At 33.7% G+C, this 25840-nt stretch overlaps 3 protein-coding genes across 6 annotated transcripts; 2 read left to right on the top strand and 1 right to left on the bottom strand.

Annotated features, from left to right (window-relative positions):
* The first annotated feature begins 3321 nt into the window (after positions 1 to 3321).
* Positions 3322 to 5433, top strand: LOC132312773 (glucan endo-1,3-beta-glucosidase 11-like). The gene is made up of 3 exons (XM_059811312.1): positions 3322 to 3453; positions 3564 to 4609; positions 4872 to 5433. Exons 1-3 carry the CDS (start codon positions 3387 to 3389, stop codon positions 4959 to 4961), a joined length of 1203 nt encoding a protein of 400 aa, XP_059667295.1. The 5' UTR covers positions 3322 to 3386; the 3' UTR covers positions 4962 to 5433.
* A 3534-nt stretch (positions 5434 to 8967) lies between these two features.
* On the top strand, positions 8968 to 17416 carry LOC132311585 (uncharacterized). Of its 2 annotated transcripts, XR_009483068.1 has the most exons (5): positions 8968 to 9139; positions 9242 to 9429; positions 9549 to 9711; positions 14269 to 14367; positions 17282 to 17416. XR_009483068.1 is itself a non-coding variant. In XM_059809576.1 (4 exons), exons 1-4 carry the CDS (start codon positions 9062 to 9064, stop codon positions 10876 to 10878), a joined length of 699 nt encoding a protein of 232 aa, XP_059665559.1. In that variant the 5' UTR covers positions 8968 to 9061; the 3' UTR covers positions 10879 to 11077. The 2 variants fall into 2 exon arrangements, 1 of the variants encoding a protein (XP_059665559.1); XM_059809576.1 differs by lacking the exons at positions 14269 to 14367; positions 17282 to 17416 and adding an exon at positions 10609 to 11077.
* On the bottom strand, positions 12045 to 19535 carry LOC132311514 (dammarenediol II synthase-like). 3 transcript variants are annotated; one of them, XM_059809451.1, is made up of 19 exons: positions 19465 to 19535; positions 17757 to 17995; positions 17306 to 17491; positions 17052 to 17141; positions 16767 to 16964; positions 16373 to 16457; positions 14983 to 15149; positions 14624 to 14812; positions 14410 to 14523; positions 14107 to 14226; positions 13907 to 14029; positions 13714 to 13812; positions 13541 to 13600; positions 13360 to 13406; positions 13124 to 13267; positions 12832 to 13009; positions 12647 to 12727; positions 12452 to 12535; positions 12045 to 12322 (listed from the first exon to the last, which is right to left on the bottom strand). In XM_059809451.1, the coding sequence occupies exons 2-19, from the start codon at positions 17961 to 17963 to the stop codon at positions 12200 to 12202; spliced, it is 2295 nt and encodes a 764-aa protein (XP_059665434.1). In that variant the 5' UTR covers positions 17964 to 17995; positions 19465 to 19535; the 3' UTR covers positions 12045 to 12199. The 3 variants fall into 3 exon arrangements, with proteins under 3 accessions (XP_059665434.1, XP_059665425.1, XP_059665419.1); XM_059809442.1 differs by lacking the exon at positions 19465 to 19535 and adding an exon at positions 18648 to 18780 and having other exon boundaries at positions 17757 to 18000; XM_059809436.1 differs by lacking the exon at positions 19465 to 19535 and adding an exon at positions 18648 to 18780.
* Positions 19536 to 25840: the final 6305 nt, after the last annotated feature.

Genomic DNA, 25840 nt, shown 5'->3' with positions numbered 1-25840 from the left:
AAAGACCAAAAAGGACTCATTTTGCATACCCATTCTGTAATTCAGTCTGGGTTATGGCAGACGAAAGAGTGGTGACCATGAGTATGAAATTGGTGGTGTTAAGCGGCAGTATAGAAGGCGGAGGGCGGTGGCACTGCTTCGTGGGGGTATCAGGCGAGCTTGAGATTATCTTCTTGGACCCCCTCGGCGCAGGCCATCAAGCTGTGGATAAGTCGAAATCCAGTCTCCTGTAAATCCAAGAGCACCACCAGCTGCCATGGCTCCATTGCGGCAGCTCCAAATTCTGGAATATGTGATACAGGCGGCAGAATTCTCAACGATCATAAGCAAGCCAAAACGCAAAATTCTCAACAAATATGTATTGATTTGCAAAATTCTCAAAAATCTCAACAGACCCGGATCACAAGTAACCCAATCACAAGAATTGATTTGCAAAATCCAATCGAAAGCGAACCCAATTGCAAAACCCCGTGAATATGTTTTCACTATCACCAATAGAATACCAAAACATGAAACTGGGATTTAGCATAATTTAACGACAAAATCAAGATTAAAGAGATTAGAGAAAGTGTCCAAGGATTTTTTGCTACCCGCCGTTTCCACCTCCGACCGTCCCAATCGCCAGCTTCGGCGAGAGCCAGAAACCCCATTATCGGAAACAACAGTGAACAAAGATGGTGCAGGGAACTTGGAACGGCGGTGCAACGACGGTGACAGAATGGACTGGTTGTGACCTTGTGTGGCGGCACCAGCGAACAAGGAGAAGCTCGGTTGTGAGTGACGGCAAGCTCAGCACTGATGATGGAGGCGGCGACGAGCTCAACTTTGATAGAGCGACGTCAGGGAGAACGGACGGTGGTGAGAATGGTGAGAAGATGGGCTCGGCTGTGGAGAGCTCGGCCGTGGATGACTCGGCCTGTGGAATAGGCGGCTGGCGAGCCAGGGAGGGCTCGGCGATGACATAGGGTAGAGAGAGGGATGGATATTTTGGGAAGACTAAAAGGGCAAATTGGGTATTAGAGTAATAATGCGATGGATATTTTGGGAAGACCAAAAGGGCAAATTGAGTATTAGAGTAATAATTTATGTCAGATTTCTGCATAGGGTTAATTTTGTACAATTTCAAAAGATTAGGGGTATTTATTGCATACATATTCAAATAGGATGTAAAAATACTACTCAAAGTATACTTGAGGGGTGTTTCCTGCACTTACTAATGGTGGGCAAAAAATCCGCCAATCCGCGAACCCGATCCGATCCGATCCGTATGGATCGGATCAGGTTACAAAAGTCACGGATCGGTGGCGGATTCTAAAAATTTGAATCCGTAGTCCACGGATCGGATCACGGATTAGGCTGTCAAAAATCCGATCCGATCAGTGACAATCCGTGGGTAATCCGTAACATATATATATATATATATATATATATATATATATATATATATAATATATATAATATTAATATATAGCAACTCTATCCGTGGCAATCCATGTGCCACATACCCGACGTTTTTTATTTTTTATTTTTTTTGGTAAGTATTTACTGATAGTCTACAGTTTGAGGAGATTCATGGAAATTGTTCTGCTACCCTTTTTTTTCACTGCACTGCTAATCAGCTACTTTTTTTTTTTCACTTCACTGCTACTTTTGGACCTTTGGTTGTGTAATATTTGGCATATGGATCTGCTATCCCTTTTTTTATTTTACTTCACTGCTACTGTTATGTAATATTGGCATAGTCCTACTGTTTTTTCGGATAATTTGAATAACTACTATCCTCTTGGTTATGTAATATTTTACAGTTTGATTATTCTTGTTATTATGCATTTAAATTGGGTTAATCTATGTTCTATTTTACACTTCTATAATTGAATATGAAATTGGTAAAAAATTAAAAATAGACTAATATAGAAAATTTAGTCCGCGCGGATTGGATCCGATCCGATCCGTCATTTCACGGATCTGATCCGATCCGAGCCGTGGACTAACGAATTGGTAGCGGATTCAACATTCTCCAATCCGTTGTGAGCGGACCGGATTAGGAATGATGCCTAATCCGATCCGATCCAATCCATGGCCACCCCTATCACTTACCCATATATATATATTACCTATTGTCTCAATTCAAGTTCAATTTTGGCTTTCCCTGGTCACTTGGTGTTACTTTAACCAAATTTTGTCACTCTCCACTCATCAATTTTTTCAAAGGTTTCTATCTTTATTTTGATAATTACTTTTTATTGTTAATAGGTGATAATGATAAAATTAAATATAAAAACTAAAAAAAGGGTGAGAGTAGTTTTGTGTTAAAAAGAAATATCGTAGGTGGGTTTGAAAAATGACAATCTAACAGTTTATATAAAAAATAAATTAATTTTCTTATCCCATGAGATCAAGAGATCAGGACTCTAAATATATATATATATATATATATATATATTGGGATAAAAGAAACCGTTTTATGATATGAATTTAAAAATCTGTTTAATTCCATTAGCTTTTGAAAGTATCTAAAAGACGAGCTTTGTAATAATATTGGAGAGAAAAAGGCAATTAGTGGCACAATAATCTCTTATTATTTTTTAATACCCCAAACTTATATTTTCATGTCTACTCAACCTATATTCTAAGAAAATCATTGAATTTAGATTGGAAATAGGCAAACAACTCCTTGCGCGTCTCCTTACCCTCTTAACTTTTTAGAGAAGCCAAACAAAAAAATCAAGTATGTTATCTTGACAACTTCTATAATCACCATCACCACCTTTCAAAAACAACTTTCTATTTATTTATTTATTTTTACATCACTCTTCTTGTCTGACTCCATTTAAATGGGACCAAGTAAAGAAACGTCTTTAGGACAGCACTATCACTATCACATTTTTTTAATTAATGACCATTTAAGTGGACAATAAATTCTCTTTCGTTTTTGCGAAGAAAGCGTTGGTGGGCACATTGGTCATACGAATGAAGAGTGACCAAGGAAGTCCAAAAGAATCTATTATCTATAGAAAGTTTCTCAGAAGAAGAAAATATATAACCGAGTACTTTAAAACCAATTAATGGGTAAGAACCAAAGCCAAACAAGAATTAATTTGATTTATTTGTCAAGGTAAATAATTTAGAACAAGTTAAACAATCGGCCAACAAATCATTTTTCAAAACGAAAATCTAAACAAGAAAAGAAAGGAATTCACAACACACATGCATAGAAAGTTACTCACTACTTCCACCGTGTTTTGGCCGGGGTGTGGAACTAACCCTACCCTTATATATATATATAAACATAAACATATATGTATAGAGTATAGACACACACATATATCATCTTGTACCTCTCTTGGGAATCTATAAAGACTCTTTCTTTCTCGCTCCCTAGCTCCATGCCATTTCTTTTTAGCAGAATTGACATGTTACATATTCTTCTTGTATTTTCTCTTTCTTTCTCAGGTACCCTCTTTTCCTATGATGTCCATAATTATTTTCCTTATAATCTTTTGTTCATTTTCATTTTGAGTTTTTTCTTTCGACAAATTAATTTGTTATCTTTTTCTTGACAGGTTTTAGTTTTCTCCAAGAAGCCGAATCACTCGGCATCAACTACGGCCAAGTTGGCAACAATTTACTAGCACCACAAAAAGTTCTTGATCTCTTACAATCCCTCAAGCTCACAAAAGCAAGAATCTATGACACAAATCCTCAAGTCTTGACGGCATTTGCCAACTCCGGCGTTGAACTGATCGTGACAGTAGAAAACGAAATGCTACAGGTTTTAATTGATCCACAACAAGCCCTTCAATGGGTAACTACCCACATAAAGCCATTTGTTCCGGCCACGAGGATCACCGGAATTGCAGTAGGCAACGAGGTCTTCACCGGCGACGACACCACATTAATGTCTTATCTTGTGCAATCCATGGTCAGCATTCACGGGGCCCTAGTTCAACTAGGACTAGATCAACAAATTCAAGTTTCAACCCCTAGTTCACTGGCGGTGCTGGCGGTTTCTTACCCGCCATCCGCCGGAATTTTCAGGAGTGATCTCGCCGGAATCATTCCGGAGTTTCTACAGTTCTTGTCAACTACTAAAGCACCCTTCTGGATCAATGCATACCCTTATTTTGCATACAAGGATGACCCCAATAAGGTCTCTTTAGAGTATGTCCTTTTTAACCCCAATTCAGGAATGGTTGATCCAAACACAAAACTACACTATGACAACATGTTATATGCTCAAGTTGATGCAGTTATATTTGCTGCTGCTAGAATGGGGTTCGGAGGGTTAGAAGTTAGGGTTTCAGAGACCGGGTGGCCGTCGAGAGGCGACTCCGATGAAGTTGGGGCAACGGTGGAGAATGCAGCAACATATAACCGGAATTTGTTGAGGAGGCAATTGGGAAATGAAGGGACACCTTTGAGGCCTAACATGAGATTAGAAGTTTATTTGTTTGCTTTGTTCAATGAGGACTTGAAGCCTGGACCGACTTCGGAGAGGAACTATGGTCTCTATCAACCTGATGGAACCATGGCTTACAATGTGGGACTTTTGGCCTTGTCCAGTTCTTCTACCGAGGCTTCGATTTCTCTTACTTCCTCTGCAACTCCGGTAATTAACACCATAGACTTTTCTCTTCTACATAATTTTTTCCCCCAACACTTAGCATAGATTATGTTACATGAAAATATTGGGTACTGTATATATCTTATAGTATGTTGTTACGACGGTAATAATTTTATATATTGGGTTATAAGAGAGTCTATAATTCAGGTCATTTTTTTTAGATGTCACGTTTTACATGACAAAATTCAGACCACAACTTCACTTTTCTTGTTGGTTTTCTATTTGTTTGGGCTTTCTGAAAACGCAGGTTGCAAAGCTGGGATACCAAAACTTGGTGTATTGGATGTTTGTATATTTGATGGCGATACAAGTTTTTAAGAGAAGACATTGTTATTAAGCAATTGGGATTCATGTGAATATGAAGAATGACCTTTTTTTTGGCAAGTGAGAGGCCTTTCTACTCCTCAAGAACACGCAAATTAGTGACACCCAAACAAGAATATTTCAGGTAACTAAAGGTTTAGCCAATGTTGATGGGTGTACGTGTTTCCAGATTTGGATTCACAATCTAATGGATACAATTTCATCCGAGGGTCCAATGATTGAATCACAACCATCAATTAGTAGGGTCTGATAAGCTTCATTTTTCTTTTTCTTTTTTTGTTAGAGATGGGACAAAGTCCGTCATTGTTCAAAAGAATGAGTAGATCGACGAATTGTTTTCCAATTTACTTTTGACTTTTAAGAATATATATGTATTTATGTATATGTACGTTCTTTGTGGCAATAAATATACTATTATTAGAGAAGAGTGAGAAAGACCTTTTAAGGCTCTTTTGTAGTGGTTGCAAGGAAAGGTGGCCACTTCCAGACGTGGATTCCATAACTGTTCTTATATTTAAATGCTTCACTTATTCTTTGCTATCCTTCTCTCTCTATATAGATAAAGATTTGAATCAGTGTATATATTGATAAGAAAAATAATATCCGCAACGAATCTATTTACCGAAAGTAGTCAACAAAAGGTCTTACATACAGATTTTAGATTTCATGAAAGGTAGGATCCATGCGAGTCTCACTTTGATCCATTTTATGTAAAATCGAGAAATTATTGATAGTCCTATATATTGATTCTTTGATTGGATAAATTAGATTGTATGATAATATATTAACTATAAAGAAATTTTAATGCTAATTTTGATTTGATTAGACAATTGCAGAATCATTTAATAATTTATCCTATAATTAAATTAAGTCTTAGGTTTTATTATCACCTTTTTTATTTTTATTTTTTATAATTTAGTGTATACAAGTTAAAAGGTTGGGCTTTCTTTGGGATACTTTTAGGACATTGGGCGATCCAGCTTTATTCCCGGGCATAACCGTTAGCATCTCCCACTGTCATCCTTTTCTGAAAAGACCTTTGCATTTTCTATGTGCATATGAGGTGTATACAAAACACACACAGATATATATATGTATGTAATGTATGTAATATGTATGTATATCTTGGTGATCGAGGATGGCCTTTTATCTCACATCAGCAAAAACATATTGCACATGCTGCCAAACAAGTTGGGCTTTAATTTGTTTGAACCCTGTTAACTAAAACAATACACGTCGATCTAGTGACTGGATTGCTATTGTAGCCTGGCTTTTTGGTTGCTTTCTGTGCCTCCAAATGACATGTTCTAGTGGGCCAAATGCTCCATTTCACACTTGTCCAAGCATGTGTACATGTCGGTGGCATGTATATGTATACATATGTACATAGAAAAGAGACTCCCATCATTAAAAACAATTGTTGCAAATTTAAAAATTATAAACACTAAAATTTTAGCGGGCTTTGATTTTAACAAATTAACCCATTAAATATGGATTAATATTTAATTAAGTTATTTAATTAGTCCAAGTTGGTCCACTTAAATTATTTGATTAGTCCAGCCCAGATGATTAAATAAAAAGATAATTATTCCTAATAAAATTATTTGGAATAATTATTTTAAAGGATAATTATCATAATGTAACCGGTCCAGCCCAGTTATAATTTTTTCCTTATGAAGAGAGAACGTGTCATCATCCTATGAATCCAAGAAGCCTATAAATAGAGACATGAATGAACAAGAAAAGGGTACACAAATTTAGAAAATCCGGGTTCAAAAATTAAGAGTCAGTTTGGTAGAGTGGAAATGGGAGGAAAGGGAAGGGTTTGGAGGGTTAACTTGTGCCTTCAACAGTAAATTTCTTAACCTCCTAAAAATGGGAGGAAATGAAGGGAAAGGGAAGGAGAGGCTTGTGTGTGATTTCAGTTGCCAATTTTGCCCTTGAGAGTTAAGAACGGCGAACCCGAATTGGAACAGCGTGGGCGATGGAACTAATATGGGTTTTGATTTTTTGAACAATCTAAAATTGGGTTTTGATTTTTTGAACAATCTGAAATGATGCCGATATGGGTTTTGAAGTTTTGATTCTTGCAAACAGAGATAAACTGAAAATATGTGGGTTTTGAATTTGAACAATCTGATAGTGCAGAGAGAGAGAGAGAGAGAGAGAGAGAGAGAGTTCAATGTTGAGAATGAGAATAGAGATGGAGCGAGATTGGGGAGGCTGAAATGATTTGCCCTATTTTTTTTTTTTTTCTTTTATTGTGGTCTCAAGTTAAGACTATATATATATATATATATATATATATATATATATATATATATATATAATAGAGATGGAGGCGAGATTGGGGAGGCTGAAATGATTTGTCCTATTTTTTTCTTTTCTTGTGGCCAGTACATAAGACTATATATATATTTTATATTTTAAAATATAAAAAGGTATAATAGTCAATTTATTAAAATAATTCACTTCCCTTTCTTTTCTCAAACATAATTATTATCCTTCCCTTTCTTTTCCTTCATTAATCAACCAAAAACGATAAGAGGTTAAAATTATCCTCCCTTTCCCTTTCCTTCATAACTAATATTATCTTTCCCCTTCAAACCCACCCTACCAAACATAGCCTAAGAGATTAGAAATTCAGAATTTCAGAGAAAAATATAGAAAAATCCAAAGCGACCACCAAGCACATCAAATCCAAAGACGTGAAATCGTGCCGTCTTCATCCAATCAGAGGACCTTATTCTTTGTAAAGAATATTACAAGGGTTGTACTCCAAATTTTCTAAATTAATAAAATATTATTTTTGCTTCATATTTTGTTTTTATTTTCAGATAATAAAATTTGTTTGTACAAAGATCTCCAACTCACAATTTAGCAATTGTGTTCTATGGAAAGAGATATCAGAGGAGTGGGGTGAGAAGGAAAACGCATGGTTGTGATGCAAATTAATATGAAACTAAGATTAATTAGTATTCCCACCCTATCTTTTGCAAAGAAAATGTCCAAACTGGTGGTGGAGATGCATGCATTTTCTTCAGTGCAACAATTTATAATAAGAGTATACATTGATTAGTCTCCCACCTTGTTTAGGGATAATGATTAGACTCTTAACTTTAGGGATGAAAGCCTTTCTTTAATTAGCATAATTCGTGGAAGATGCTTCCATAAAGCCATCTCCTTTTTCTCTCGGTAGTTTTCGACAGTTGTATTCCAAAGTATCGATTAATTACAAAATTAGATAAGTAGTAAATAAGAAAAATGAGTGACTTTCATTTCTTTCTTTTTTTGAAAAAAAAAAACTGAATATAGATGCTTTCTTTCACAAGCGAACTGGTTATAGTGGGGAGTGATTTGGTGCTTCGTAATCACTATGGAGAAGCTATTAAGGTGGTTACAGTGTTGAGGCTTTAGTGCTCAAGATGGTTTGAAACTTCTTGGTTAATGTGGATATTTAAATGTGGATGTTGAGTGTGATTGCCAATAAGCGATTTAACTTATCCCTATAGACCTTATATGTTCAGTTATTATTCAAGATATCCCGTGCTTTGATAATACTCTTATAAGATTGGACCACTCGTATAAGATTGGACCACACCAATGATAACCGGTGAATAGGTAATCATTATCTATAAATATATATATATTTTTTGTGTGGGTAATTTAATAAAAACAAATTCTTAGACTTCGGAATATTATTTTGAAGAAGTTTGAACAGATATGGCGACACTGTATTTGGGCCAAACTAGAAATTTGGGCTCCCACTTTCTCATGGCACAACGTTGAAAGTGAAGCCTGGTCTGACCCAGAAACGTTATCATTGATTATAGGATTATATAATTTATCTAATCAATAATAGTAGGACACGTGGACCTTGCAAAATTATCACCTTCTAAATTCATTTAAGTATTAGTAAGATATATGAGGTCATTAAATTTATTGATAATTTATTTTTGATAAAACAGTAAATTTAAAAATATAAATACTATATAATGGGCCATCACCTCACTGAGTCAGTAAATTCTTGTTGAGTTCCTCGCGCTAATAAAATTCTCTCTAAAATTTTTAGACTTCGAACTTCATCGTCAAAACTCTCTCTCTCCCTCTGCAATGGCGCTTCCATCAGGATTTCGTGAGAGGCTGGAGCAGATGGAGCAGACCAGAAACCAACGCCTCTCTCTCCTCCAGGTCCTCAATCACCATTCAACTCTCTCTCTCTCTATCTATATGTATGTGTATGTATTGTATATATTACAAAATTGCTCTAATTTTATGCAATAAAAATGGCAGGCCGAAAAAGAGCTACAAATCAACAAGTCTCAAATCTTAGCATCCAAACTTTCCAACATCAGATCCATGGAACAAAGGTGCTTGAAGCTCGATTACAAGATCGCATCGCAACACTTCATCATCTCATCTCTCAATTCCCAAATTGACTCCCTCGATTCCAACAACCTCCACAATCTGCAACAATTTAGGTATTTTTCACCAATTCCATCTCTCTCTCTCTCTCTCTATGTATATATATACACACACATATATGCATAGAAATAGATGCAAATGAATTGAATTGGTGGATAGTTTGGTTGGTATTTAGGGTTTTGAAGAGTGAGGTGGAGGAGCTGGAGGAGTTGGAGAAGGAAAAAGAGAGGTTTTATGGTTTAAAGATTCGTGAAATGGAGGAATTTAGGGCACAAGTGGAGAACTTTGTTGTCGAGTGTGGAATGCAAGTGCAGGAACTGAGGAATATCGTGAATGAGGTAAGAGGATTTTCCATTCTCTTGCTGTTTTCAATTCGTATTAATGAGTTACGAAATGTTGGTTTACATCACTTTTATTTATTTATTTTTGCTAATATAGTCTGGCATTTGAAATTCTGATGATTCTTGAGCATCACCATGTCCTTACAGTATTAGTTTACGTCTATGTGTATGGATATGATCTATTGCACTTGAACAATCTTAAAAGCTATGCAAGTACTATTTATTGTGCGCATATTTAAAAAGTTCTTCATACTATTTTTCATGTATACACCCTTAATCTTGAAGAGGAAGCTGTAAAATATCCCAGGAGTTAGAAAACTTAAATAAAAAGGTAGAAGAATCATAAACTTAGTTGAGTGATTGCCTCGTTGTGTCGAAAGAAAAAGCAACAATAATGTTTGACTGATTATTAGGTGTTCACTGAATAACTTACTGGGCTAATTTGACTTGTTTTGGTTGTGTTGACCCAACTGAATTTTATGATTTCAATATCTGTCAACTGAATTTCAGAAGAATAGAAAAACTGTTTTTGAATGGTGAAAATATTAATTTTGATAAACATGATGTCATGGCTCAAAATTGTTGATTTCTTGGTACTATTTGATGAAACTGAGAACTGCAATTGGAATGGCTTATGGGAACCAGAATGAAATTTAGATTCCTATTGGATTGGCTTAAGAGAATTACAGCATTCTTGTTAGTGTCATTTGAAATCTACAAACAAGTGGGATGGTCAGAGAAAATTAAATCTTCCTTTGATTGTTCTTGGTGTAGTCCCATATCGACCTTTTGGCCTTAACCTTTGTAACGAGGAAGGATTTCCTCCAATATCTACTGATCGTCATAAGCTTATTTGTTATCAGATCTTTCTTAGTAGTTTGATCATTTTTTCAGCTCAAGTCAAGTTTCATGGAACTTCAAGGCAACAATGGATATTGGAATAATTCTGAGATAGCTGCTGCTGAGATGAGAAAATCTGAACTTTTAGCAGAGAAAGAGAAGTTGGATAGGAATTTAGCTTCCAATTGCCAGATACGAGAACAGTTTCAAAAGCAGCTTCACAGTATATTGAATACCCAAAATCATGGGAAAAGGAAACTATGCCAACTTCCTCAAAACAAACTTCTTGAACAGAAAACTCCCTGCCCTCCAAACCGGACATGAAGGTCTCCCCTCATCCAGCTCTCTGCTTAGTATTAGAAGAGAAATCAGTCAACAAACATTTGTATAGAGATTAGTGGCTAAATCTCTTATTGAATTGTTTGCTTTACAAAATGGTTGTAAATGGAATATTTTGCTACAATTCTATGCTTTCAATATAACAAAGAGAAAATTAAGACTTCTTTCAGTTTTTTCCTTTACATGTTTTAAATTCAATGAGGACACGTGTCCTATTATTGTGTTGCACCAGTGGTTTGGAGGAGGTTTTTTCTTATAGGTGGGGGGTTGAGTATTGTTGATTTGTTCCTAAGAAAATATCTAGATGAAGGAATTTTTTGTGAAATTGGGTTCAGGTCACTTGCACAAGAGTCAGATGGAAAAGACTAAACTTTTAATCCCTGAAAACTAAGTCAAAATGGACAAATTTGGGTAAAAGCAGTGAAAACTTTGTTTCTTTACATACTCCAAAATGGAAGTTTGATATGTCGAAGTATGTGGGACTGGACTGGATATTGAAATGTCCAGGGAAAAAAATCCAGGCTGTCTAAATACCACCATAAATTTGAGTAGTTCAACATATGGATCCCATCTTTTAAATTTGTTGTGTGTGGTGAAAACTGAGTGTAAATGGTCCAGATTGGAGGGAGAGCTTATGATGATGAATCAGATATGTTTATTTGATAGCTTACTTGATGTGTTAATAAAATTATTTTTTCGGACATCAATTAAACTAGAAACATGGTCATTGTCTTAGGGTTATATGTCATCCCCAAGAATCGATCATTTCAATTCTGTAAAGGGGATATTCCTCCTTTAGGCATATTTCCTAGGAACAAAGTGATTGGAACCTTCACTTAATGGTTAAAATGGATCGAGTTATGATAATAGGAGCCAAAATGATAAAAGCAGATTTATGGTGAAATTTAATTTATTTTTTTAATTTGAATCTATGTTTTACCCCTTTTATTCGACAGTTATTGAAATTAAGAATGAAGACACCATCAAAAGATGCATTGCCTTACCATATATTGCCTCTGGGGGGGAAAAAAAAAAGAAAGTTTTTTGCCCTGTTTCTGTTCTGTCACCACCAACATTGTTGTTTTCTGAGTCTTGTGACACATTTTTTTTTTTAATGAAGCACCTTTACTGTTGACTTGACTATTAGAATATAAAAAATACAGTGGAGTTTTCACTCTTGTAATATTATTGGACTTTCTCACTGCAAGACATCTTTAGATCTCCTTTGGTAAATTGATGCATACATGCAGACAGGTATTGTGGTTAGACTGTGCTTTTATTAATATATTACATGTGAAATTGGATTTTAGAGCTTCTGGGAAGGGAACTGAACATGTTTGCGATATTCTCCAAGTGCCCACATCGGGAAAATGTTCCTATATTGTGCATAATGCAGCATACAATTCTTCATGTAGACTCCAGTAATTTCCTGTGATGACAATTTTATGGTTAGCAGAAAGAACTAAATAAAATATGAAACTCAAGAAGATAACTAGAGAGAAAGCAACAGTAGAGAAACCATTTTGGCAAATGCTAAAAGTTATTGTATCTAAATTACCTGTTGCGGAAAATCACCATCATCTAACTGTGCATTAATTAATAACTTTGCTGCTTTATGTAAAGGTGTTGGATCTCTCTCAGCCTTATTAATAAGAGAAAAACCCAATAAAAAGAAGTTAATCATTTATTTTGGGGACGATAGAGATGTTCAACTTGCAATGTGAATATGACACCCGAAAAAGTTGGAACTAACCTGTCCACCTAAAATAAGACCCATCATAGCCCAAGATGTTTGTACTATGTTTGTCCTGTTTCCTTCCAGCGGTGTGAATTTCTGCGTCGCACGAACATTAACATTAATGTGGATAGATAAATTTTTGGCGAGTAATTTTATTGCTTCATGACATTGTTAGGCTTTACATCGGGTAGGGCACTTACCATACTTGGGCATGACTCCAGATCCTCTCCCCATCCTCCCTCTTCATTTTGTACTGAAAGCAAAAACTGAACTGCTTTGCGAACTGCTGGGCTGTTGTTATATGTGTTCCCGGCAGAAGCAAACCCTCTCAGCACGAAAAATGTGCCATAGATGAAGCAAATTCCCCAATAGCCATACCTGTCAATATCATAATATGCATGAAATTAAATTGCCATAATTCTTCCCTTATTTTCCGTTTAAATTTGATAAATGCCTTTCGATTTACCATATTTGAGAAGAAAGTGAACTCACCAAGAACCGTCTTGCCATTGTCTCTCTTCAAGAAAATGTAATGCCCTTTCCACAGCAATGTTTATTTCTTTCTCCCGATGCCCCGGATGTAAACGTTTGAACAATATTAGAGCTTGTATTACAGACGCAGTGCATTCAACATGCCTAAACCACATGACCAAATATTAATTGACTACTCATGGTATGCTTTTGTTTTCTAATGAGAATGAAATAAGAAAACTTCTATGACATCTTACTCTTGCTCAACAACTATATCTGCAAAAAGTTCCGAAGGATTCAGCATCTGAGGAAAATAAAAAATATATACGTATCATAGGTTAGCGAAGCAGCAATTTTTGTAACCCAAGAGGGCTTGTTTGGCAGAACTTTCAGAATTGAAGCATATGTAGATTGATATGAATATGGGAGAATGTTCACCTGTAAATATGGTTGTGGGATCGCTGGCTCCCAAATAGCAAAACCACCACTTTGAGGACTCTAAACAAAGAGAATGGAAAAGAATAATGGTTAGACATTTTACCTTGCAAATATATGTAGATCTATCCATCTTCAATGTCAATTATAACGGATATACAGTATGATTTATGTACTTGTAAGTAGAGAAGAATGTTCACGGCTTCATGCAATCGCTTGACATCAATTTTTTCTCCAGCAATTTCTGGTGGCATTTGTGAAAGTAATAATAGACACTGCAGAAAGAAAAAGGGTATTTCGTTACGATAACTAATTACCAAATTCTAGTAATTTTCGTTGTATAATTATACCAAAATAGAGCTACATTACCTTCATTGCCTCCCCTGTGCAGTCTGAGACAACCCAACCCTGATCTTGATCGGAGAAAGTCCATCCTCCTTTAGAAATGTGACGATACATACTTTTGAAATCCCCAGCTGGATCTTCTTTCATCTTCAAATCATGATACAATACTAGTAAGCGAAAATGAAACTTTCTGTAGATACTAATTCCTATGAATGGGAAAATACCTGTGATTCTTTGATGTAAAAGTGTGCTTTTTTAAGAGTGTCTCCATATTCATCAACAAGATTACTGGCAAGAATTGCTTGAGTAGCAAGGGTACTGTCCCATATCTGACTGCCAAAAGTCTACAGATTTTAATTAACAAGTTAGTAAATTTTCTTGTTCAGGTCCAGCCAAAGTTATGAAGATGGTTCGACAAGTTGAAAAAACAGTCTCATCGAGTGAAGAACAGAGTATAGTTGCTGTTGGGATTTGACAAAGACAAGGTAAGACTCTAGACCCGTGACAAAATGCAATCTCATACTAACCTGCATTTTCATTCCATCTTCTGCTAACCACAAAAAATCAGGAACTCTGGCAAGATGATATTTAAATTCATCACAATTTGGGTCATGTGCATACCATGCCATCATTTGTAAACACTGCACAAACAAAAATAAAAAAATTATAATTGAAAAAGAGATTAGATTCATTCAGTACTTAATCCATAAACCTGCATTGCATTTTGTCTATGTTACTCACCTTCTCTATACATCCTATAGTGATGTATCGACTCCCCTCAGCTGCATAACGCATATACTTGATTGCTTTTCCTAGAGCTCTTTCTCTAATCTTGGAGAAGGGCCATTTCTTTATAATCGGCTCGGTGAAGTAATGCAGAGTATTCCAAGTCAGATCTTGTATGAAGGTATGAGGGTAATAGAGATCCTCCTGCATTGAGCGTATACATATGTAATACATATATGAATGGCTTCTTAGAGGAAATGAAAATGTTTTTCAATACCAAAAAAATAAGTCCAAAAAGAAAATGAATAAACATTTATGAGTAAGTTTTTTCCTTGAATGTATACAAAAACTAAATTAGGTTAATTAAAATTTACCTTGCAACAGTTATGGCGTGTTTTGTTCCAGTCTATTTGATCATATGGATGGGAGTAAAGTTCGTGTCTCAATGATTTGACAAGATCGGTGATCGGTCCCACATATTTTCTCCCGTATAAATACGACATTGGCATGTAAGTGGTGCGACAATAACACCACATTTTTGCTGCAATGGATGATGATGAGTAGATTTAGACGAAAACCTCATTAATCCAACTTCAAAACTTAAAAATGATATAGAAATATAGCAAAATAAGGAAGAACATGTTGGAAATTTTGCAATAAGTTTTAACAATGTGTACAAACCTGGACAGACATTGGATAAATGGCAACAAAAGTAGTATTGACAAAGACATTATTGTTGGATATTTTACTATTACTAGTCTAACATTTATATTGTTGGAAATGTGAACATTGTTAGCAAACTTAGCATCATGGTACATGGATTGAAATATGTTGTATTATTGACTTAAAAGTTAAAACTGTCAAATTCATGCATAGTCATCAAGGCCTCACTATTTGTGTCTTGAGTAGGCCAGGCTGATAGGGCTTAGTGTCTTATTAAAAAGCCCGTCTTTTGTTTATGTTGATGAAAAACATGCATAATTTTATTTATTATTGTTATTTATTTATGTTTTATTTTTTATTTTTTTTAAATCTCCAAGTTTCAAGAGAGAAATCTTTTATGTTTATCAATGGTTGGATCTAAATATGACTTTTACTATATCACAACCCACCCCACCACATGGTATGATATTGTTCACTTTGGGTCTGACGCTTTGGGCCTGAGCCCGCACGATTTTGCTCTTGGGCTTCACCCCAAAAGGTCTCATACCAATTGGAGATGACACACTTACATATAAGCACTTCACTTTTCCCTCTCCCAGACGATGTGAGACTTGTGCACCCGTAACTCGCCAGTGTGGTAGCCTGATAGTGTCTCTCGCACCCGCCCACAGGGTCATCACAATTCATCCTCCTTGGAGGCCCGATGTCCCCGTCGGCACACTTCCGGCTGGGTCAGGCTCTGATACCATTTGTAACGACCCACTCCACCACATGGTATGATATTGTCCGCTTTGGGCCTGAGCCCATACGGTTTTGCTTTTGGGCTTCACCCCAAAAGGCTTCATACCAATTGGAGATGACACACTTACATATAAGCGTTTCACCTTTCCCTCTCCCAGGTGATGTGGGACTTGTGCACCCGTAACTTGTCAGTGTGGTAGCCTGACAATGTCTCTCGCATTCGTCCACGGCACACCCTCCCACAGGGTCATCACATGCTACTTTATTGATTGAATAAATAATTTATACTACGGGTTTAGATAAATAAAATAAAAAACACAAAACATTCATGCAAGAAGCTAATCCGAAATTTGTCAATACCAGGATGAAAAGGCAAAATTGATGGGCAAAGCCAGAATTCTGGGGGCACTGGATTGCAGCCTGACCATTCATACACGCCAAGCACCTATACAAAACGAGATTTCATGCATTATGAGGAAGTCAGCTAGAGAGTTTGCAAGTAATTTCATGGACAATAACATTTTACATTAAATCTTAACAATTTAATTTGCGTAAAAGCTCTGTTTGGCTGCAGGCAAGATAGAGGAAAGGAAAATATAGTTTGGAGTCCTGCAACTACTGTTACTTCTGCCCACTTTTTCTTGAAAACCAAACAGAATCCATCTGAAAATGTTCTTAGACTCTATATGCAATGAATTATAATTAATCCATCTCTACTTGAAGTACTTTTCTTATTTGAATGTGTTAGTTTTACCGAAAGATAGAGTTTTCCCCAATTGGGTATCTCAGTAACACCACCATGATCAAGAATCCATTTCTGGCCTCTTGCAACAGCTCTATTTTCTCCGTCATCAGGTCCTTCTCCTAGTAAACGCAATGCAACATAGCTAAGTGTGGAGCCAAACATGGTGCTGTGGCCCTCGATATAGAATCCCCATCCGCCATCATCGTTCTACGAAAACCCATAAACTCCATTAGTTTATATAATGGATGAACATGCATTTCTAATGTATATAATTAATGGAATTTGAATTAGTACTTGGTGATTGTAAATGTAGCGAATCAGCTCCTTCTTGTGTTCCACTGTTAGGACAGTATTCATTGTTCCACTTATATATAGGATAATGATCTGCAGAGTGTAACATTTTTAATAAGTTAGCCCAAAATATAGCTTATTAACAATTTGACAGCTTTGTTGGTTACTGCGAAAACAGAGGAAAATGTGATAAACTTAGCCGGCATGCTTAGCATTATTCTTTTTTGTTTCAGGATTACTTAAAGATCAACACTTACCAAGGGGGGAGCAAAAAAAATTGGGCCTGCATTTTCAGCTGGCCAGTGCCCATCACTTGCTTGGATTGCACGATTTAATCGAACAGCTTTCCTCAATGCAGTTGTCACAGCTTCATAGGTTATTTCTTCATTTTCTCCAATTCTCACAGGCGGTATGCTTAGATCAATTCCATTTTCCCTCTTAAGCTGTGATTGAAGATCATAAAAATTAAAAAAATAAAATAAAAATTCTGGTTAGTCAGAACTTCATCTTGACTTTTCTAGTACTTGACTTAATTAGTACCAAACTAACATATTTGATGCTATCAGCCAAAATTATCATGGTATGGTAGTAACACAATTTTGGAAGGTGAACAATCTATGTTACGTGTGATGGACGTACTATAACATATTCTAATAAAATTAGTATGGTACTAGTTGTGGAGGTTTGCATAGGAAGGTTTGTGTTTACCTGCATTCGCATTAGAACATCACCACAGGGTTTAGCTCGGGATCGGTTTATCCGGTTTCTCCGGTAGTCATCTCGAGCTTTCTCAACTTGTGCTCTCTCCTCCGGTGTCCCGGCTTCAGGGTCGAACTCCCAAATTTGTCTACCGACGAAATTGTTAGTGCTATATAACCATGGTCCATGCCCTTCAGCAACCTTGAGCTTCCACATACTCTTGATTTTAGCTTAGCAACTCAAATTATCTGTGCTAGGTATCAGCAGTTACAAAAATAAATTAAATTAGATGTCAGCTATATATAATATTGTCAATTGGTCAAAATAAATGTTGTTGGTAAACTATTTAATTTGTTGTTCAGTTTCAGTTCTATTAGAAGTAGATTATTGCCTTGCAGGCTCATTTTATTCTTTGTATCAAATTAAACCATGTTTTTAAAAAAAAAAAATCAGAAATGTGTAAATATAACACATATCTCGACTTTAGCATTAAATAATATATTTATTATATATATTATAACTTTCTGTGTTCTTTTACTGGAATTTTTTGGTCTTCTCTTATTTGTTATGTGCTTCTGTTCTAGTAATTAAACCATGATATCTATATATATTATAACTTTGTGTTCTTTTACTGGAATTTTTTTGGTCTTCTCTTATTTGTTATGTGCTTGTGTTCTAGTAATTAAACCATGATATTTATATATATAATAACTTTCTGTGTTCTTTAACTGGGCTTTTTTTGGTCTTATCTTATATGTTATGTGCTTTTGTTGTCCCCTCAAATCTGGTGTTCTTAATGCAAATGTTTAATTGTATTGGGAAATGGTTGAGATATGCTTTGTCTGGAGCATGCAATTTTAAACCAAATATCTAAATTAATTACCAAGTTTCAAGATTTACCTGACTCAGAAAGACTAATCAGCACTGTGTTTGGTCTTTGCTATAGGAGGGAAGTGAGCTTCAAAAGAATGTTGAAGAGCAAGTACTTCAAATTAATGTGTGTGAATGTAAGTACTTGAAAGAGAAACATATCATTATATATATATATATATTATTGGAATTTAAAATCGATATTTATACTTGTTATATGTAGTATATTAAATCTGAGATTTTTATCATATTACCTAGGCCAAAGCCCCTCTATCATATATATTGAACCGTGGACACAATGACCACGTGGATATATAATACTCCTTTTACGTGATGCATTTCACCACGCACAAATATGTGTATGATTGTCCTTAACAAAACATCCACCACGTAAAAATCGAAATTTTATAAAAGAGCAAAAGAGAGAGACCGGATTGAGAATTAGGGAAGGTGGTGGAATCCACGTGCATGGTGATTGTTCAAGGTTCCAATGAGGTAGGCCCCACTGTGCGTGGATCCCATGCATATTTCCAACCTTGGCAACATCACATGCTAGAAGTGTGACATTATGAACTTATTTCTAAAAATCATACTCCATAACAAAAAAATAATTAAAAAATCATACAATATGATGAGAGAGAGAGAGCGAGGGGGCGGGGGGTTTTGGTCAGGCGGGATCTTTGGAGCATTCCAAAGATCTTTCGGAGAATATATCGTTTTTCTTACACAATAGCATATATGTATTTAGTTGACGGTTCAGCTCACTCTCAACAAAACTGATACACACACTTGCATGTATGGACGTACAATATATGTAGAGAGAGATTAGAGAGAGAGAGAGGGCTACCTGATTCAGAGAGATGTAATAAAGCTAAGCACCAGCAGTGGTGTTGAGCGTTGGCTATAAGAGGGATTTGAGGGGAGCAGCATTTATATATACATAGGGTACTTGAGTTAGATGTAGGACCAAAATAGTTGGGAAATATAACGAGTCACAGTTTTTAAAATATCCAATTATTTGTGAAAAAAAAATACCCAACTATTTTAAAACGGAGAAAATATATGAGTCACAGTTTTCAAAATATTCAATTATTTTAAAACGGAGGAAATAATTAACAAAAACAAAAACAGAATCCAATCTCTAATATTATATACTCTAACAAACTAATATATTCGCACACCAACAAAATCAGAATCCAATCTCTAATATCATATACCCTGACAAACTAATATATGCACACACCTAATCTTCATAACCAAAGAAAGAAATTCTTGTAGCGTGACTACTCCATTTATCTTGAAAATTCTCACTTTCTATTATTAATAAAAATAAAAAGTCACAGTCAACCCAAGAGGATTTTATTGCCAAGAACACAAATTTTGTGTCTGGTCCCCTCTGACTCCTACCTAACATCACGACTAACATTTTAACCATGCCTACTGAAAGACGTCACTACCAGAACTACATTCTCCAACACATGACATTCTTCAATTTTACTATAAAATAGAAAAAAAAATGACCAACCTAACGAATCTAAACAAATATAACAATTATATACATAAAAAGTACAACATAAAATATATAAAAACAAAATAAAAATTAATACAAAAATAAATCATACAACTTTGTGGAGAACCGATTGTCTTCTTAATATTACTTGTTTGTTTTCTCCTTCCTTCGTTGCTTATAATTACCAGTATACCAAGTTACTAACTCCACCAATATAATAAGTTACTAACTCCATCATATAGCACTCAATATGACTTAATGGACACAATAACACATTCGTATATTACTTCACAAACTTAATTTCAAGTTCTACCGACAGTTTAAATCATGTACTTCACAAACTTAATTTCAACTTCTACCCACACAGTTTAAATCATGTACCTCCATTGAATTTTAGCATCAAATTTTTAATTTTTGTACCAGGCTACCGGCTTTTGTTAAAGTAGTCTTCTTTGCTTTTTGAAAAACTGTACATTAAAGACTTCTTACTTCAGGCTTTAAAGCTTTTTTTTTTTCTTTTTTGTCCTATGCATTAATTTTTTTTTTTTTGTCCTATGCTAAACTTTGTTACCGACACTTATTTTTTATTTTTATTTTTATTTTTTTCTCTGTTTCTATAAAGACTTTTTCAGCTCTATATAAAATAAGTTGCAATCATGCTCCAGACCCAGGTTCATGGGAAGAAGTCATTGGTTAAATAAAAGTTGCTATCATGCTTCAGAGTCTGAGCTTGTGGGCCAGTGGGTTAAATTCATGGCTTCTGACATTGGTAGGGCTTAGGTTGAGTCGTATTAGTTTCATTTTCCTTTTCATTAAATAAAACCTTAACACCTTAACGTTAACGTTAAACTGCTGTTTAACTCAAATTCGTTGCAAATCGGTTCGTTCGACAAATCATGCTATATACATATTTTTATAGTATAATTCGATAAGTTTTTAAAAATTTTATTAAATCTTTTAAGAATTAAATAAGGCAAATAATGATTCATTACTAATTTTTAAGTATACTAACTGAGTTCAGTTTTCGGCCATTTGATACTTAATTAAAACTCGAGTCAAACTCAAGCTCATGAAAGAATTTCTGTTCATTGAAGCATTCATTAATTACGGTTCTTTTATTATTGGTGACTTTAAGTATTAGTATTATTTTTAGTAATAATAGATCAATAATGTATTTTTTTTTTCCCGGTAAAAGACCAAAAATTTTATACCACTTATAAAGCACATGGTCAAGAAGAAGAAAAAAATGCACCACTAATCAAGTTTTTGAATTGTAGTGGTTAAAGAATACATGCCTTAAAAGTAAGATGTAACATGGGAACACACCAACCATGACTTTAACATGCGTCTATTTAGGGACGATAAAATATCCCGTCTTGTTTAGGTACTCGCCCCATTTCATTCTGTTTAAAACAATTGTGAAGGTAGTCGAATGGTTTTGGGACAAAAATGGGGGTTATGATTAAAACCCCGCATTTATAGTTATAAATTAAAATTTTATACTTATATTTTGTTTTATATCCAATAATATTGGATATATACTAAGCAAATCATAACTTATTGTATTTCAATCACTAAATATCTTTTGATATTATTCCTATTTAAGAAATTTTATATTGTTTTGATGTTCCTATAATAATATTAAGTCTAAAGTTTCAATTGAGAAGTTGAATCTTATATTTATGAAATTAAAAAAAAAATAATTATTATTATAGTTGAAAATTTATTTTATCTTTTATTTTCATTAAATTCGTAATACAATTACAAAAATAATTTACAAAGTCCGTCCAATCTCGCCTCACTCCACCCCTGTCCCGTCTTGTTTAATAAACAGTTTTGGAATGCGGGAATGGAGTAGCTATTATTGGAGACTATGCACAAATATTATAAGAGATTAAAAAGACAACATCAAACTTTATTTATCCACAACGATTCATTATAAGAATCAATGTGAATCAGTGACAAAGTAACCTCACACTTTCAATCAAGGAGCATTTGCTGCCAAAGCTATTTATTTCTTCTTTTTGCCATTTCAATTAGAAAAAACAGACATTTGGGCACATTTTTTATTTTTTTTTTGAAGTTTCTGTATTGTCATATATGTTTTGGCACTGGAATATTAGTTGACCATTTCACTTTTAAATGCAAAACAATACATTTTTTAACATTAAAATTGTGTACTTCTTGAATGGTTACCTTAATCTCATCCCAAGCTGAGTAGATGTTACTTTTAAAATTATAAGCAATAACATTTATGTTATACTTTACTGCGTCGAATCGGCGTCATCAATTTGAAATTGAAGTAAATTTAACACAAAATTTAAATTAAATTTACTCCAATCTCAAATTCAAGACACCGATTTAGTGTTCCCAAATATAACATCATATCTGTTAAAAAGTGTTTAGAATTTAATTATAACAAAAAAGAATGAAATTTGATGAGAAATCACATTTCTCTCGTAACACTCGCAAAATATCGAATGTGATCTACTAAGTTAACATACCATTCCCATTTGCATTAATATTGTTGGGATACTTATTTTAAGTATTGTCTTTACTTAATTCTCCTAAAGCTAAAAATTTCTTTCAAATGTTTCACAAATTTTCAAACTTCTTTTTTGGTACAGAATTGTAGAGTGAGCCAAAAATAATTTACAGAATTGATAAATTAAAATTTTAGGAATAACAAGCATCCAGACATGTTTTAAATAAATATAAAATAAAATAAAATAAAATAAAAATTACACCCCTTCTATAATTTTTTTATTTTGAAAATAAAAATTTTATTAGCAAGCTCGAGAATACAAAGACTCTAAATTATATTGTAACCAACATATGTTCTTTTTGGAGTATTCTGAAACACAATTCTAGAATTGTCGAACCAATAAAAATTGTACACAACTAGTTCCTATAAATATGAGGAAGCGGAACAGTAAATCTATCCATTTAGAAATACAATTTTACAAATTAGAAATAATTTCCTATATAATTATTTTTAAGTAGGATACACAAACCATAATATGTATCGTCCAAAATTCTTTACACAATTTTATATACTTGTGCACAAAAAACTGATTAATACGAGGGGCAAAATAAATCTCTATTTTGTCCCAACCTCCTTTTGTTGTGTCTTTAAATCCTAGAATTCCAAACTCCAAGAGTTCCTTTTGTTGTGTCTTTTAAATCCTAGAATTCCAAAGTCCATTGAAGTATTTCTGTTCGAAAATATGTGTTTGGTAAATTTCCAGATTTTTTTGATTTTTTCTTTTTCTTTTGAATGGAATATGAATGAAAAACTATCTATTAATCCATATATATATATGTAAAAGTTTTTCAAATAATTTTTAGGAAGTTTTTTTTTATTAAGAGTTGATATATATCTGCACTCTACTTTTCAACATTTGCACTATAATTTTAAATGAAATGACAATTCTAACATTATCTTTACAAGTAAATAATTATTACTTTTTAAAATGACACAACTGTCCTTTCATATATTCTCTCCTTATCTTTAATCTTTAATATTTTAAGTATCTTTTGACAACACAAATAAAATAAAATACAAGTTAAATAAATTTTTTTTAAGGGACCAAAAAAAAAATTTCTATTATGTTGAATAAATTGCCTCTTTTGGCCAGATAAAAAAAATAAAAGTAACCATTTAAAAAATTATCTCTTTTTACATGGAAAAAAAAAACCAAAAAAATATATTTATTGAATAAATTATTTCTGTTGTCAAGATTCCAAAAAATAATAATAATAATAAAAAGTACAAAAGGAAGATGATTAAAAAAAAAAATTATCTCTATTGATTAAATTATCTCTTTTGATAAGAGTTTAAGACCCCCCCTCCCTCCCAAAAAAAAGTTGTTTTTATTGAATAAATTATTTCTTTGAACATGACCCATAAAAAATTATGAAGTTATCTCTTTTGACAAAATTTTAAAAAAAGTCAATTTTGTTGAATAAATATCTCTTTGGATTGTACAAAAAAAAATTAAAAATAAAAAAAATAAAAAAATAGAAAATAAGTCACTATGGAATAAATTATCCCTTTTTACTATAAAAAAAAAAATTATTATTATTATTAGCATAGAATAAATTATTTTCTTTGAGAGAACCTCCAGAAAAAACAAAAAGAAAGGAAAAAAAAATAGTAAAGAAAATATGATATTATAAATTAAGGAAATATGATTTAAGTGTATTTTTGCAAATATTATATTTTAATTCTCTTTTTTTTTTTTTTTTTTTTTTGTGGTGTTTTTAAAAATGTTCTCCAAATTGTACCTTGAGATCCCACAGTCCCTCTATCACTTGTTAGACTCTGCAAATGGTTTATCTTATTGAAGGGGCAGAAAGTGGACCGGGCCATATTTGGGTCGGTCCACTGAGCCCAGAACATTATTGGGCTGGTGAAGCACTTTTTTGAACAACCCACCAGGCCCAAAGATCGATTTAACCACATCTAGGCCCAATCTCTTCATCATTGCGGGACGGACTTCCATTCACTACGACTAAAAGATGAGGTCCACTGAATATTGGCCCAAGATTGAGAGTTTTGGGAGAGGAATTAGGGCCCCTGTACTCTTCTATAAATAGAGTGAGAGTGATCGAAAGAGGGAGATTGTGTGACGTGTATCAGATTATTTTTCTAAATGCAAAGAGCAATTTCTTACACCTTCACTTACGAATTCCATTCCACACGAGTTTTATATGAATCATAAAAGACCAATATACAACAACGGTGTTGACGAAAAATTACTATCAAACAAACTCGGGTTCTATAAATGCTTAAGTCAAATAATTGCGTGTTTAATCCAAATATATATATAATCACTAATTAGTACGTTATAGTCAAACTCGTCTTCAAGAAATGTTTATATTTTCTCCTACCAAAAAACATATATTATAATCTAATCAGAACATTTTAATTGGTTTTCACATTTTATCACCAATTAGTGTTACCTTAATTAATTATCTGATGAAAGTGTAAATTTAACCTGTACTACGTAAATTTTATGAAAAATACTTATTTCTTAAAAATGTATTATACATTATGAACAATACTTGATTTATATAGTTTTTATTTTATAAAAAATTATATTTTCTTTAGTCGGTCATTTAATTGAAATAATAATGCTATTTCTCTGAACTTGGAACAAAAGTTCTTAATCTGTATTATCATATCTCAATTTTGAATTAATTCGATAGTCTTTATTTTAAATACCTCCGCATTAAAATAATTTAAACTATTCTTCTAATTTGAATTTGAAGATGCGGATTCAATATTTTCAAACATAATTTAAAAGTATTTACAAGAAAGTGGATTTCAGAAAATGATGCAATAAAAAAGTATACACATATAAATAGATTTATATATTAATTGTATTGACTTAGATCTGTTTGGATGAAATGATTTGAAAGAATTTGGAAAGAAAATAAAAGAAATGATAAAGAAGTAAATTTGGATGGCTTTTTAGCGTAGAGAAAAAAAACATAGGGAGGGATTAGGAATACCTTCAGATCCCTCAAATGTATACTCTAATGATCAGTTTGGTAAAATAGAAATGCAAGTAAAAGAAAAGAATGATAATAGAAGGAGATAATATAATGTGTCTGGTAAGAAACGTTGGATGGAAATACAAGGAAAATGAAAGATTTAGAGTGATATGAGGCATGAATAGTAATTTTTGTCACCCTTCAAAAATTGAGA

Source organism: Cornus florida, unplaced genomic scaffold (assembly GCF_030987335.1).
Source record: "Cornus florida cultivar Cherokee Brave unplaced genomic scaffold, ASM3098733v1 CherokeeBrave_3.0.0_Hap2_Chr01, whole genome shotgun sequence".
Classification (NCBI taxonomy): domain Eukaryota; kingdom Viridiplantae; phylum Streptophyta; class Magnoliopsida; order Cornales; family Cornaceae; genus Cornus; species Cornus florida.
The sequence above is the reverse complement of the archived record's forward strand: the minus strand, read 5'-3'. Positions and strand labels throughout refer to the sequence as shown.